This window comes from Helianthus annuus, chromosome 9 (assembly GCF_002127325.2).
Source record: "Helianthus annuus cultivar XRQ/B chromosome 9, HanXRQr2.0-SUNRISE, whole genome shotgun sequence".
Lineage (NCBI taxonomy): Eukaryota > Viridiplantae > Streptophyta > Magnoliopsida > Asterales > Asteraceae > Helianthus > Helianthus annuus.
The window spans coordinates 100625902-100641336 of NC_035441.2; the positions used below are offsets into that span (position 1 = coordinate 100625902).

A 15435-nucleotide genomic window follows, 5' to 3' on the forward strand; every position below is an offset into this window, starting at 1 on the left:
AGGATCCAGCAATTTGCTATGAAGAATGCAAAGAGGCTGCACGAATCATTGGTTAGCTATTAACTTATTAGTTATTACGGTATATAACTCACTAGAATATTATGATTTTGTTATTATCATAATTGCATTGTTTATCAAATACTACAATTTTTGTCATTTTCGTAACTATATTGTTTATCGTTAAAGCATATGAACACATTTTTCAAGCTCGAACAGGGTACGTGAATTCTCAGAGACGCCACTGGTCAAATATATCTATAATTTCTTAGTGAGGATGTGAATCACGTGACCAAGTTTACATGGACGGTTCTTGTATATTTATTTGTGTCAAATATATCTATTTTAATCCTTACACATTTAAAGTAGTGTAATGAGAATGCAACATGTTTAACCTATTTATCTAAATATGTTAAATAGGTGACGATTAGTAATCAAGTTATAAATGTATTAATCAGGTTGACGGGTTGTAGAAAATAGGTTAAGAAGTAATTAACTACATTTAGTTAGCAGATCAACCTTCTTAATTTTCGGGGTGTTTATTTAAATAGGCCGAACAAAACATGACCTATTTAATTAAACAGGCCAACCCGAATATAATCCATCTATTAAACGGATTAATTTTGCCAACTCAAAACTTGATTAATTTGATGTTATGTTTGTTTTATGTTTCGAGTATCGAATATTACCATCCTGAAATATACAGATTATAACTGCATAAACAGTTATCGTTAATAAACGTGTCATTTTTATGTTGATCCAGCCATCCCATTTCTAACCTATTGCTTTGTTTGCAGTTATAATAAAAATAAAGAGAATAAATATATAACAATAGAATCGTGATATTAGATTTGTTTCCTTTGTCTTTTATTAGTATTGTATATCCTTTTCTTCATCGACTATGTTGTGTGGATGCGAAACGTGGAAAAAAACACGCCACATAGGTAACAAAGGGTTTCATATATTATACGTAAGAACATGTCACATGGTGGAAGGTTAAGGTGGCTTTATATGATGGGAAATTGACCTGTAATAATCCCACCTAGATCTTATTGGCCATTAATAATCCCACCTCAGAATATTCCCCCCACCAGTCCCACCTTTCACCTATTTTTCCTACAATGGTCCCCCGTTAAAAAAACTTAACGGAGTTAAGCTTTTTTCAAAATTACAAACAGATTTTTTATGGCTTTTGATTAGAACGACGAGTCCATTGATGTAAAACTTGCCTCGAAATGGTGCTCCAAACTGTTGAAACACTGGTTAACACAAGGATAATCAATGGGGTTATTTCGTCTATGGGGTTCAACCTCTTTCCTTACTCGTATCGATGGCTTGCGATCTGCAAAACAGTAAACACCGTTAGTCTCGTTAAGAGGGGAGAAAGGGGATTTCCCTCTTAACCAGGCTCCGGCGTGAGAATAAGTACTGTTCTGAGAGGAATAAAACAGTGTGTGTATGGAGTGAATATAGAGTGTAAAAATCCTGAACCTGAATGATGAAGGGTCCTATTTATAGCCGGAGGGTGAAGAAGGAAAGAGCAGTTGTGCCAGCTGTGGGCGCGTGCCAGCTGTCCGACCAAGGGGAATATCCTCTTGGTCTGCTCTGTCATGGCAGGTGTAGTGGTACACGTGGCGTTCATACATTTGCCCACGCTGGATACCTCGTACTGGGGTTGTCAGCTCTGCTCCCTGATTTGTCGCAGGCCTATGTGGCGTCCTGCGAGTGGTGACACGTGTTGTCCTTTATGTCGGATAGAGCATCTTTGGTGCAAGATGCTAGTCTTCCAGAAGCTTCTAGAAGCTTCTAGATTGCTTCGCTGACATGGACGCCTTGTGTGCTCAAAAGCGGTGTGGTCCCTGCCATGTAGGCAGAGAATTGGGACCATACCTCTTCAAGTCCCCCCAGTCCAGTGTGCCTTCTAGTTGAGTTGATCGTCTAGGAGGGATTCTGGACTTATGAGAGTTGTGATTTCTATGCATCGCGTGGAGTTTGGTACACATAAAGTGAGCCAAAATGGACGCATCGCGCATGAGTTTTGGCCCTTTGTAAAAAGTGAGCCAAATGGTCGCATCGCGCATGGGTTTTGGCCCCTTGAAAAAAGTGAGCCAAATGGTCGCATCGCGCATGGGTTTTGGCCCCTTGAAAAAAGTGAGCCAAATGGTCGCATCGCGCATGGGTTTTGGCCCTTTGAAAAAGGTGAGCCACATGGACGCATCGCGCATGGGTTTTGGCCTTTTGAAAAAAGTGAGCCAAATGGACGCATGGCGCATGGGTTTTGGCTTTTTGTAAAAAGTGAGCCAAATGGACGCATGGCGCATGGGTTTTGGCTTTTTGTAAAAAGTGAGCCAAATGGACGCATGGCGCATGGGTTTTGGCTCCTTGGTGTTTCCTTCTGTTGGAAGTTTGGTGGTCATGGGGAAGTGTTTGGTGTGACTTGTCTGACATCCCTGTCTTGTCGGAGGTGAACAGTTGCTTTTTCAGTGACTTTCTGTCACGTCAGGCGGCCTTGTCGCCCATGCTTCCCGAAAAAAGAGCCGACGTCTTCTCTCTCTTCTGATGTGTCGCTCCTTTATTGGTTGCTTTTTCTGTGCTCTGTCGTTCCACTACCCATCGCATTAAATGCAATGGGTATAAATAGAAGGCGGTTACTCCTTTCTTCTCACACTTTCAAATTCCAAGTGTGGTTTCCTTCTATCCTTTTCCCCCATTCTCCGTTCTTCAATACTTCCTTTGAGTTCTTATCTCCGACTTCGTAATATTTACACCATGTCTGAGAAGAATCCTACCCAACGGAAAAGAAAATACAAAGGAAGGGCCCCTCCTGGTGGAAGGAGGAGGAGTTTCTTAATCTTGTCAGGGGTATGAACTTCCGTTCTGAGTGGGGAGCTCAGTATCCTCCCGCCGGATCTACTGCCTTAGACGCCCCTCCGGGTTATATCACTTTGTATGCGGCATTTTTCCGGGAGGGTAGTTTCAGGTTGCCGATAACAAAGTTTACTGCTGCTGTGTTAAGGGGTTATGGGCTTCATATTTCCCAAGTTAATGCGATTGGGCTTCCACGCATTACCCATTTTGAATACGTCTGTAGGGCTTACCGTATTGAGCCTACCTTTGAGATGTTTAACGTTTTTTATAGTGTTACCTATGCCAATGGCTTCTATTCGTTTCAAGCACGAACGGGGGTTGTTCCGGTTTGCTCCGTGCCGTTAAAGAGCCTTCATGACTGGAAACAGAAATTCTTTTACATCCGCCGTGGTGTAATTCCAATAGATATGCCATATAGGCATGTGAGTCAAGGGGTTCCGAAGGTGGATGTTATGGGAGACTTTGCTGCTCAGGATTGGTATAGGAAGATAACCCACAGGGCGACTGCCATTTCTCAGCTGGATGAGATGGCCTTAGTTGGTGCGGGGATGAGTTTGTTGTGGGTGCCTAAACATCCATTGGGTCAGCCTGTATACAGTTATCAAGGCAAATGTATGTTTCTTTCATAAGTTATTGCTGAGTTATTCTCCCTTATGTTTAGCATGTTTTGTATATGTTCCCTTATCTTCTTGCTCCTTTGCAGTTGGTTACAGTTTGATAAACGTCTTGGACCCGAAGGCAACGGGTGCCATGGTTGAGGCTATTCAAGCAGATGGGAGCCCAACTTGGTTGGACCAAATTCGTGGTCGTTTTTTGCATCCGACTGAGGAAAGCTTGGGAAGATATGCTAACGAAGTGTTAGGTGAAGATGCTTGGGATGACTCTGTCGAGTCGAGTCGAGAGGAAGTCATTGTTCTTTCCAGTGGAAGTTCTGACCAAATTCTTGAGGGTCTAACTTCTCGTTGCGCGCGTGCAGGTACCGCGCGTGGTGATGTTGCTGAACCTGTGCTTGGTGTTGATGATGATGATGATGAAGAAACGGTTGTTGATCCTTCCGCCCAATTGGAGACAAGGAAGAGGGCTAGGACAGGTAAGTCTGGGAAGAAGGAGGGAAGAACTGAGGGTAAAGCTGCTGGTTCTTCTCGTAAGCAACCCTCTACTCTTCCTTGTCTGGATTATGTTGTGGTTTCTGACACGTTCTCTGGCCTAGGGGTTGGTGAGAGGAATCGAGAGTCAAATCCTGATGATGGTGCTACATTGTCTGAGCACATGAAGAAAAAAGCCCTTGCGGGTCACAAACGCCAACTTGATGAGCAAGTTGCTGCTCTTCTTGCTGCTAAGAAAGCGAAGCTTCAAAAGGAGGCCCTCCTAGCACCCTCGGAGTCTGAGGTTGATTTGGGTGTGTTTAGTGGGGGTCGTGGAAATCTTTTGGAGGAGATATATGCTGCATCTGCTCCTCCCCCTGGTAATTCACTCTTCTTTGTACGTTTGTCATATCTTTCATCAAGTTGTTTTTTAATTGTTGTCTTATGACAGTGGTCAAGACTAGCAAGAAACCTCGTGTGGTGGATATTTCTCAAATTACTCCACCTGCTTCTCCCCCATCGAGGACAGTTGGTTTGACCCCTCCTCGTGATGATGTTGATGTGGACACAAGGGTTGGGGAAGGGTTTACTGAGGGTGTGGTTGAAGGAGGTGTTGATGCTGGAGGTGATGGTGGAGGTGATGGTGGGGCTGATAAAGGTAAGGGTGTTGAAGTGGATATGGAGTCTAGTGAGACTACTCCACAACAAACCATTTATACCAAACGTCCTCCTGGTGGAGGTGGGGCTACTTCTGGCGTGGTGCGCAGCCCACATCTTGAACATGACCCTGCTGATTCTTGGGGTAATCCAGCTTGTGATGACTTGCCGCATGCCCCGCGCTGGAACCTTACTCAGGGCTCCAGGATGAATGATGTCAACAATTGACATGAGTTTTTTGCTATGTCCCTTCCTCCTGCTGAGAGGATGTTTCTGAAGAACCGCAATCGTTTTGCCATGTTGGACGATCACGTTCGTGCTGGGGTTAATTTCTTTGCTACTTCTCAGGAAATTCTTCGCGAGTGGCGGTTGATGGGGGAGGAGACCCTCGAGTTTGAGGAGTCCAAGAAGTTGTTTGTTGAGGAGAAAGAAAAATTTAATGCAGAGAAGAAGGCTTTGCAATGGAGGGTATCGGATGCTGAGCAGAAGCTTGAAGAGCAAAAACAGCTGAATGCTCAGAAGCAGAAGGATTGGGAAGCTGCGTGCGAGCGCACCAATGCTGAGATGCAGTCTCAACGCGATGCGATCGTTCGCTTGTCTGGTGAGAAGACGAAGCTTGCTGAGGAAGCAAATCAAGCGCGCCTTGTTGCTGAGAAGAAAGAAAAAGAATATGTTGATCGAATTGACAAACTGGAGGTTCTTGCACAGCAAAAGGCGACTGAGTGTGAAACTGCCCAGCGTCTTCTTGCTGAGAAGACGGCTGAGTGTCAAGCTTCCGAAGTTCTTCCTGAGGAGGTCTCAGCTGACAGCAAGTGGTTGCTTTCTCGTGGTGTGCCTTTGGTAGTGTTCTTTGCTTGCCTTGTTTTCTCTTTTTTCTTTTGCTTTTGCTTCGTTTTATATTTGAGTTCTCTTTCTTATTCGATCTTCCTTTTTCTATAGCTTGCTGATCGTATTTTGCATTCAACTGAGCTTGCAACATATATGTTTGAGTTGGGTAGGGCGGCTTACAACAGTGGTCGGAAGTTTGGGTATGCTGAGGGCAAAACTGTAGTCATTAATAAATAAAAAGATTATCATTTTGAGCTATATAAGGAAGACTGTGAAGGTGCTTTTGCTGCCAAGCGCAAGGAATTTTCAACCCTTGAATTCGCTGTTGTTCGAGCTGCTGAGAAGTTGGCTCGCAAAGCGGATGGGGTTGCCTTGTTAAAGAAAGCTTTGGGAGAAGATGGTGATGCAGCAGGAGGTGCTGGCACCAGTCAGACTTGAGCTATGGATTCCGGCCTGTGCGCCGTGTATGGCCATGAATAGGCCTGTAATGTTGGCTATTTAAGACAATTTTAATTTTGTTTACCTGTGGGTGTATGTACATGATCCTCTGGTTAATATTTTTATCGCTTGTTTATGTTTATGCGAATTTTGTTATCGTCGTAATATGTGCATATTTAATTACTTTGATCAGGTGTCACGAATGAATGATGGCGCTGACAGGTGATGTTGTGTTGCTACAACGTTTTATTCTGTCGTTTGAATGTGTGCGCTTATAGGTGACATACGAAGTGATCGAGTTGCAGGTTATTGTGTGAGCTTAGCTGTGTTCAGCCTTGGGAGCCTTACAATGTTTAGTTACCTTGCTATCGATATTTTCGTGTTTATGTGGGCACGAAGTTGTATTTTGGCGTTTTGTAGGCTTTGGTTGTGTTTCTGACCCGGCTGTTCACTTGGTTGTGACGAGCCTTAGAGGTCTACAACGTTTCCTATAGTCGAGCCATTGATGTTTTCGTGTACGCCCAAAGTAATAAATGCAGTTGTGACAAGAAATTTGCATGAAATAAAAGTAGCCAAACACTTCTTGTATTAAAGTAAATGTGTTGGCGGTACGCCCTTTATGATTACATGGTTGTTTTACATGTAGCATTTTCGGAGTTGTTGGGCATTTCAGGTTCGTGGAACCTCTTTGTCGTTGATGGTGCGTAGTTTGTAGGCTCCCTTGCCGAGTACTGCATCAATTATATACGGGCCTTCCCATTTGGGAGCCAGTTTTCCGGGCTTCTCTGCGTTGGACGCTTCGTTGTCTCTTAGGACATAATCTCCCGGATTGAAGGTGCAGACTCGGACTCTAGAGTTGTAATACTTTTCCAGCTTCGACTTGTATTTGGCTTCGTTGATTGCTGCCATCTCCCTCCGTTCTTCTAGGAGGTCGAGGTCAATCCTCCTTTCTTCGTCGTTGTTGATTAGATTCATGGAGAGCATTCTTGGAGATGGTAGCCCGATTTCTGCTGGGATCACCGCTTCAGACCCATAGACCAAGCTGAAAGGCGTTTCACCGTTGCTTGTCTTTGGCATTGGTCTATGGGCCCACAGTATGCTGGGTAGTTCGTCGACCCACCCCCGTCGTTTCTCACCAAGCCTTGCCTTTATGCCATCGACAATGCTTTTGTTGACTGCCTCAACTTGACCGTTCCCTTGTGGGTGCGCAACCGAAGAGAAGGTGTGTTCGATGTTCAGTTCTTTGAACCATCGTTCAAGGTCGTCTGCTGCGAAGTTCGTCCCATTGTCGGTGATGATTCTGAGGGGTAAGCCGAAACGGCATATGATTTGCTCCCAGATGAACCGTTTGACGACTGCCGATGTGGTTGATGCAAGCGCCTTCGCCTCTACCCATTTGGTGAAGTAATCAACCGCGACTATTATGAATTTGACTGCCCCTGGTGCTTCTGGGAAAGGACCTACCATGTCTATGCCCCATTGTTGAAAAGGCCATGCGGTTGTTACTGGTACTAGTTCATTTTTGGGGCGCATGGTCTTGGGCGCATGTCTCTGACAGCCACTGCATTTTCTCAATTCTTTCACGGCATCGAGATGCATCCCGGGCCAGTAGTATCCGGCATTCATTACTTTTGCCACCACCATTCGAGGCCCGGCATGGATACCACAAATTCCTTCATGCACTTCCCGGATTAGGTAATTTGCGTCGTCGGCGTCAACACATCTCAGTAGCGGGCCAAGATACGACTTTCGGTACAGAATCCCATCTGCCATCTGATAATGTTCTGATTTGTATTGGATATTTCGCGCCCCGGCTTTGTTTTCTTGAAGTATCCCAGACTGCAAGTACATGATTATCGGCGTCATCCAGGACGTTGTTCCTGTTTGGATGACACTTACTTCTCTGAGTGGAACGGATGGGTTGCTCAAAACCTCTATGCGCACATCCTTTGCTAGGTGCTGGAAGCTTGTTGATGCGAGCTTGCTTAGTGCATCTGCTGGCTTGTTTTCGCTTCGGTTTATGTGGTGCACCTTGTAGGAATAGAAGGTTTGTAGCAACGTTTTCGCTTGGTTGAGGTAGAGTGCCATTATATCGCCCTTGGCTTCGTATTGGCCGTTGATTTGGCCTGCTACTAACATGGAGTCCATATGCGCTTCGATGTGTCGGACCCCCATTTTGATCGCCAATCGTAAGCCAGCCAGGAAAGCTTCGTACTCTGCTTCGTTGTTTGTGCTCTTGAAATCCAGGCGTATGGCGTATGTGAATTCGTGTTTGTTAGGGCTTACCAGCCTCAGCCCTGCGCCTGCTCCATCTTCGTTAGATGCACCATCTGTGTACAACAGCCATGGTTCTTCTGTTTGTTTTTTCTCAGCTTTCTCCATCGCTTTACATTCCCTGTCTTTGTCGTCTGGGACTTCCGTCATAAAATCTGCTAACACCTGGCCTTTGATCGATGGTCGTGGTCTGAAAACCACGTTGTGGCCTCCCAGCTCTATTGCCCATTTGGCTAGCCTTCCTGATATCTCTGGCCTTGCAAGGATATTTCCAATGTTGTAGTTTGTTAGCACGTGGATGACGTGATTGGCAAAATATCTGCGCAGCCGTCTTGAAGCGTGAATCAGTGCAAGGACTAGCTTCTCCATGATTGCATATCGAGTTACTGGATCGGTCAAGGTTCGCGACACATAGTAAACTGGTGTTTGGACACCTTGACGATCGACGAGCAGTACAGCCCCGACTGCCCTATCGGAAGCTGAGAGATAAAGTACCAAGGGTTCTCCTTTGTTTGGTGCGGTTAGAGTTGGCAGTTTGATGAGGCAATCTTTCATCTTGCGGAAAGCGTTTTCTGCTTCCGGCGTCCATTGGAACTGGCTCTTTTTCATACAATTGCGCAAGGTCTTGATGAATGGGAAGGATTTTGCAGCGTGATTAGCTAGGAAACGATTGAGTGCGGCTAATCGTCCTGCTAATTTTTGCATGTCTTTGATGTTTGACGGTGAAGGCATCCTTTCTATGGCTTGGACCTTTTCTGGATTTACCTTAAAACCATCTTTTGTGACGATGAAGCCTAAGAACTTTCCTTCTTCCATTCCGAATGAGCACTTTGCTGGGTTCAGCTTGATACTTACGCTGCGTAGCGTGTTGAAGGTCTTTTGGATGTTGACCAGCATCGTGCCTTCTTCTTTGCTCATAATCACCAGGTCATCCATGTAAACTTCTATGTACTTGCCAATGGCGTCAGTGAATGTTTCGTTCATTAACCTTTGGTATGTTGCGTCCGCATTCTTCAAGCCGAAGGGCATTTTGGTGTAGCAATACAGCCCTGTTGGCGTGCGGAATGCGGTTTTATCTTCATCTTGAACGGCCATTTGAACCTGGTGGTACCCTTTGTAGCAATCCAGAAAGCATTTCCACCGAAATGTTGCCAAAGAATCGATTTTCTCGTCTATGTCTGGTAAGGCGTAGCAGTCGCGAGGACATGCCTTGTTTAGATCTTTGTAGTCGACACACATTCTCCAGCTGCCATTTGGTTTCTTTACCATTACTGGACTTGCTACCCATGTTTGGTATCTGACTTCTCTGATGATTCCTGCGTTTAGCAACTCTAACACTTGTTCTTTCATGGCGTCGTGTTTGGCATCGCCTAAGTGGCGTTTGGCATGCACCACCGGCTTTGCGTCTTCTGAGACATTCAGACGGTGTTCTGCTATGTGCCGTGGAACACCAACCATATCGGCAGGTGTCCAGGCGAACACGTCCATGTTTTCGTGCAGCAATTTTTTGAGCGCCACGCGCGTTAAGTCAGACATGGCGGGCCCCAGGGTGACTGTTTGTTCTGGGTATGCGCTGTTCAATACCCATTTTTCTGCTTCTATGCGCGGTGCTGGCTTGCTTGCTTTGGCTGGTCTGATTTCATCTGTTGCTAGAACTTCTTTACTTGCATATATCAGCGCAATGCCTGTTTCGGTGGGGAATCCAACAGCGGAATGTGGTGCAGAGCAGATCATACTGAAGTCTCCTTGGGATTCTCTTCCTAGGAGGATGTCGTGTCTTGAGTGCGCCGGCAGTACCATGAATGTGACTTCTTCAGTTCTTGAATTTCTTCCGTCCGAAAGTAACACCGGGAATGATATTTGTCCTAGGGGAAAGACGGCTTCATTACAGAAACCAGTAAGTGGGTAATCGACTGGTTCTAAGCGCGCCTTGTCCTCTTGATCAAATTGATTGAAGCACTGTTCGTATATGATATCCGCGGTGCTCCCCGGATCGATGAAGATGTAGTCTGTTTGGTAGTGGCCAATCACACCTGGGATGACTATTGGTCGCTTTTCTCTCGGACCCCCTCTAACTACTGGGAAAATAACTTGCTTCTCGCGCCATGAATCATCCTGCGCGCGCTTGTTGTAGTTTTTTCTCGGTCTTCGTGGACCTCCCTGCACCATGTGGGTTTCTAGCTTTCTGAGCTTCTTGTTATCTGGCCCTTCGTCTCTTCTTTGTATTTGGCGGTAATCGCGCTTTTCGCCTTTGACTAAGTGAGTGAGCTTTCCGTCTCTCAGGGCTCTTCCGATTTCTTGTTTTAGACTGAAACAATCATCCGTTAGGTGGCCCGTATCTTTGTGGAATTCACAGAAAAGATTTGGGTCTTGACCCCTTTTGTTGCGCATCTGTAGGGGTGGTTTGAACTGGTGATTTTCTGTAGCTAAGACCTCAGAGGGTGTTTTGGTCAGTGGAGTCCACTGCTTTTCTCTATTCTCCCGTTTCACTTCCTTTCGATGGGCTATTTGATTGATCGTGTGGCGTGCATCTTCCCTTTGTGGGCTTCTTTCTCTGTGGCCAGGAGCCTTCCATGGTTGATTTCTGTCCCTTCTGTTATGCCGATCATTATGGTTATGTGCGCGCTGACGGTGATCGTCACCGGTCAACTGTCTGTCTGTCTGCGCAATGGTTTTGGCTGCTTCTATGAAGGTTTCCCAGTCTTTGGGTCCTCCGTCTCGCCCTTTGATTCTTTTAACCGAATCGTCACACTTGACTGCCCTCATGAAGTGTGCGCGCATCATTTTCTCTGGTATGTCTCCGATTTCTAAACATTCTTTGTTGTACCTTGTAATGAAATCTTCTACGCTTTCGTAATCTTTTCTCCATATGTTCAAGCAGTCACCAGGGTCTCTGGCTTGTCTTCGCTGCTGAGAGAAGTGTGCTAAGAACTTCTCTCGGAAATCGACCCATGATTTGATTTTACCTGCCGGTAAGTTGTCGAACTATATGCGCGCTGCGCTGACAAATGTTTGAGCGAACAGGTGGCACAAGGTTGGTAAGTTCCATCCACCTGTTGCTCCTGCACCCTTAAACACCTGGAGATGATCATCTGGGTCTGTCAACCCGTTGTATTTACCCACGTTGTGTGGTAATTTCGTTTTGTCGATGGCGGCGCAGGCGATTTCTCTGATGAATTTTGAATTTTCAGCCATGTCCTCAGGACGATAGCTCAAGGTGTAATCATGCTCCGCTTTTGGGTTGTACCCCGCGCGCTTGGTTGGCTTGTATGCTTCGTGTTCGGCCTTCGTTGGGTCGTCTTCTTCTTCTTCCCATTCTGTATTCATGTTGCGCGCGCCCAAACGGGTTTGGATCGGCCTTCGTTGTAGGTTGGAGTTTTGCACGAAGTTGCTCTCTGTTTCAGCATAAGTGTCGCGCGTGTCATGCGCGCGGGGTCTTCTTATGTTTTGCACTGGTCCTTTCTCCGGACGTAAGTTCCACGCGTTAGTCTGCTGAGTTGTATGTGTACTCAGAGACCTTGGTGGTGGAGTTACAAATGCTGACTGGTTAGCTTGTGCCTAGAGTAGAGCTTGTTGTGCGCTGAGTTGCGTATAAACTAGGTTTATGGATGCCATATGTTCGGCATACCATGAAGCGAGAGTTTTTCCTTCGGGTAGCCCTAAAAGTGCGGAGTAATTGAGCTGCGCTTGTTCCGATGGAGCTGAGGGGCCAGCTCCATGGCTTGGTGTCAGCACTGGTGGTGGTGTCTGCTGCAACACCCCGGTCGGAGTTTGGAATACGGCTCCGTTTGTGGTTTGACTGATGATCCTCGCTGGTGGTGTTTGGAAAGTGGGTCCAGCTGTGGTTTGACCAACAACCCTGGATACACTCCCAAAGATAGGAGGAAAATCATTGTTCAGTTGTCCCTCTTGGATGGTTTCGTTCCTTTGACCCCTTTGGACGTGTGCTGTGTCCGAAACGAGTTCAAAGGAAGAAACTTCTCCGTCGACTGGGTGTGAAGGGGTTTGTTCGGCCATTTTTCACGAGTGTTTTTTAGGAAAGAAAAGAGGTGAGATTGGTTTTGCAAAAAAGCGGATGGCGCCAATGTTGAAACACTGGTTAACACAAGGATAATCAATGGGGTTGTTTCATCTATGGGGTTCAACCTCTTTCCTTACTCGTATCGATGGCTTGAGATCTGCAAAACAGTAAACACCGTTAGTCTCGTTAAGAGGGGAGAAAGGGGATTTCCCTCTTAACCAGGCTCCGGCGTGAGAATAAGTACTGTTCTGAGAGGAATAAAACAGTGTGTGTATGGAGTGAATATAGAGTGTAAAAATCCTGAACCTGAATGATGAAGGGTCCTATTTATAGCCGGAGGGTGAAGAAGGAAAGAGCAGCTGTGCCAACTGTGGGCGCGTGCCAGCTGTCCGACCAAGGGGAATATCCTCTTGGTCTGCTCTGTCATGGCAGGTGTAGTGGTACACGTGGCGTTCATACATTTGCCCACGCTAGATACCTCGTACTGGCGTTGTCAGCTCTGCTCCCTGATTTGTCGCAGGCCTATGTGGCGTCCTGCGAGTGGTGACACGTGTTGTCCTTTATGTCGGATAGAGCATCTTTGGTGCCAGATGCTAGTCTTCCAGAAGCTTCTAGAAGCTTCTAGATTGCTTCGCTGACATGGACGCCTTGTGTGCTCAAAAGCGGTGTGGTCCCTGCGATGTAGGCAGGGAATTGGGACCATACCTCTTCACAAACGATGAAAACGACGCTTCAATTCGGGTGTTTAAATTTTCAATTAACCAAAATCAAGTCACATGGAGCACCAGTTCGAAGTAAGTTTTACATCAATGGACTCGTATCGTCGTTCTGATCAAAAGCCCTAAAAAATCTGTTTGTAATTTGGAAAAAAGTTTAACTCCGTTAAGTTTTTTTAACGGGGGACCACTGTAGGAAAAATAGGTGAAAGGTGGGACTGGTGGGGGGAATATTCTGAGGTGGGATTATTAATGGCCAGTAAGGTCTAGGTGGGATTATTACAGGCTAATTCCCCTAATGATTGAGTTATCTATTATTTAATACTTAAAAAAATTAATCACATTTCCTCCTCCATGTCCGAGGTGGCATTCATGTCGACGCCCCTCCGCGCCCTTAATGGTCTGGTGTTCTGCGTCCATCGTTGGCACGGTGGCGGGCTTGGTGCCCCTTCTATCTAACCCACAACACATAACCTTATATTGATTCAGTTCCTTTTTTTTAGTTGGTTTTCATCTTATACTACTTTCTTTTTCTTTTTATGGCTAAGTTGTGGATATCAATGTAATTAGCTATATAAGAGCAAAATAACTGATCTAAAATAAATGTGTTTGGGTTTAGGTTTAACTTTTCAACATAATTTAACTAATCGGGTCTAGATTGGCTTAGATTATATGAATTTTTTGTAGTAAGTTTAGTTTCATATTTGAAAATTGATGTATAAATGAGTGATTTTCAATTTTGTACTTGATGTATTGATGTATTTGAGCTAAGATATATCAATTACATTTATATGTGTATTCTTCATTATGTTTTAGCTCTAATCATCTGAGCAAACACGACGTGTTTAACAACCTTAACTGTTAACGATGGTAAGTAGATACAAGGATAGGTGAAGAAATATCAAAACAATCTTTTAGTTTACGACTTTTACTTATGGTTACACGAAGCACTTTTGTTTAGTTAATCATAACATACAGTTTTCGCTATTTCTAGGACGAGAGAAGTTACTAGTTACCTCAAGTGTGAATCACGTGATCAAAATAAAGATTTTTCTTTTATATTTAGGATTTATTTCATCTCTAAATTTCAACTCTTACCCTTTTTCATAGTTGTGTAACATACTTTTGGATGTATCATCAGAAACTAACAGTAATTTTATATAATTTATTAAAAAAATTAAAGAATGGTACTAAATTTTACATTTTTTTTTCTGATACCATCATAATAAAATAATCTTAACATTAATACTTTACCGATGGCCAGCCTAGCTGGTCGGAGGTGGGAGGGTTTACACCTTAGGGTGGTTCCCGCCCGGGCTAGGTCTCCGGTTCGATCCATGCACTCCACGAAAAAATTCCCCGTGACGGTTTGAAAGGAGGATACTGGTGTGTGGGTAGGGATTCGAACTCGTGGCCCAGGGGGATTGTCTTCACCGCTGAAACACACCTTTCAGGAAGAAAAAAAAAAAAAAAAAAAAAAAAAACTTTACCGCTACCACTTTCTATATATGAAAAGATGTAAAACATGCTTAATATCATTTGGATTCTATAGTTGACTAGAATCTACTTTTGTGTTACGCAATCCCTTGATCGATATACTTTAATGTGCTATATTGGTCATGTACCAAATCTTATATTCGATCACATTTAGTTTAACCTTGTATCATATCCAACATGTGTTTGACTAGGTCACCATGACTGTTATTGAAAATTTTATATCACGTATTACATTTACAACATACAACATACTCTCTGTAACACTATAAGTTGATTTTTTTAACAAACCAATATGAGAGAAAAAATAGGGAAATAAAATTAAGTAGAAGTGTATAAGGTTGGAGGGTGTGGCTTAGCGCCACCCCGCCACATCGACAACAATAGCGCCCGGGGCGCCATCGACCACCCCACCGCCGCTAAGAGGGGGCGCTATGGCCCTTCCGCCATCGTGCTAACGGGCTTTTTTGGCTTGATCGAGGCATTTGGTCAAGATAAGGGGGCGCTATAGGCATTGAGGGGACTTTATACCACATCCTACAAGTTAAAGGAATGGGCTTTAAAACCCCCTGTGTGACGTGACGTGACGTTGACGTGGCGCTGAAGTGACGTGAGGGGCTTTATACCACACCCTCCAAACTAAATGTATGCTTGATATGTTAACATACACATAATGGTTTGTGTATATTAGTTTCTCATTGGCTCACTACTAGAGAAAAGATTTTTATCAACGAAAAAAAAACTTTACATACATAAGTGGTACGTCTAAAATTACCTACCTAACATAAAATATATGAAACATATAAACAAATAATTCGTTCGTTATATGTTCAATTCAATTAACCAATACAAGATAAATGTAGTAAGCCATTCCAATTTGACACAATATTATTATTCATCTCAAGAATCCTTATAAACGAAACTAACTATCGATATAGATTCTCCAACATAAAATGTGACTTGAAAAAAATAAAATAAAATAAAATAATAATGATTCCTCTTTGGACCTTATAAATACCAAATGCCGTTTGTTATTCTCTTCACCAAACAGAAACAA

General features: G+C 44.4%; 1 protein-coding gene across 1 annotated transcript; it reads right to left on the minus strand.

Annotated features, from left to right (window-relative positions):
• Positions 1 to 6542: 6542 nt before the first annotated feature.
• On the minus strand, positions 6543 to 9605 carry LOC110875705. Its single transcript, XM_035976990.1, has 2 exons — positions 7010 to 9605; positions 6543 to 6658 (listed from the first exon to the last, which is right to left on the minus strand). The coding sequence occupies exons 1-2, from the start codon at positions 9603 to 9605 to the stop codon at positions 6543 to 6545; spliced, it is 2712 nt and encodes a 903-aa protein (XP_035832883.1).
• Between the last annotated feature and the right edge of the window lie 5830 nt (positions 9606 to 15435).

Bases quoted from the DNA above. Each gene is read 5' to 3' on its own strand.
- LOC110875705 (XM_035976990.1), bottom strand. From the start codon at position 9,605: ATGGTTGGTGTTCCACGGCACATAGCAGAACACCGTCTGAATGTCTCA. The intron at 6,659-7,009 runs GTGAGAAACGAC...CGTCCAACGCAG, and splicing joins TGGCATAAAGGCAAGGCTTG to AGAAGCCCGGAAAACTGGCT.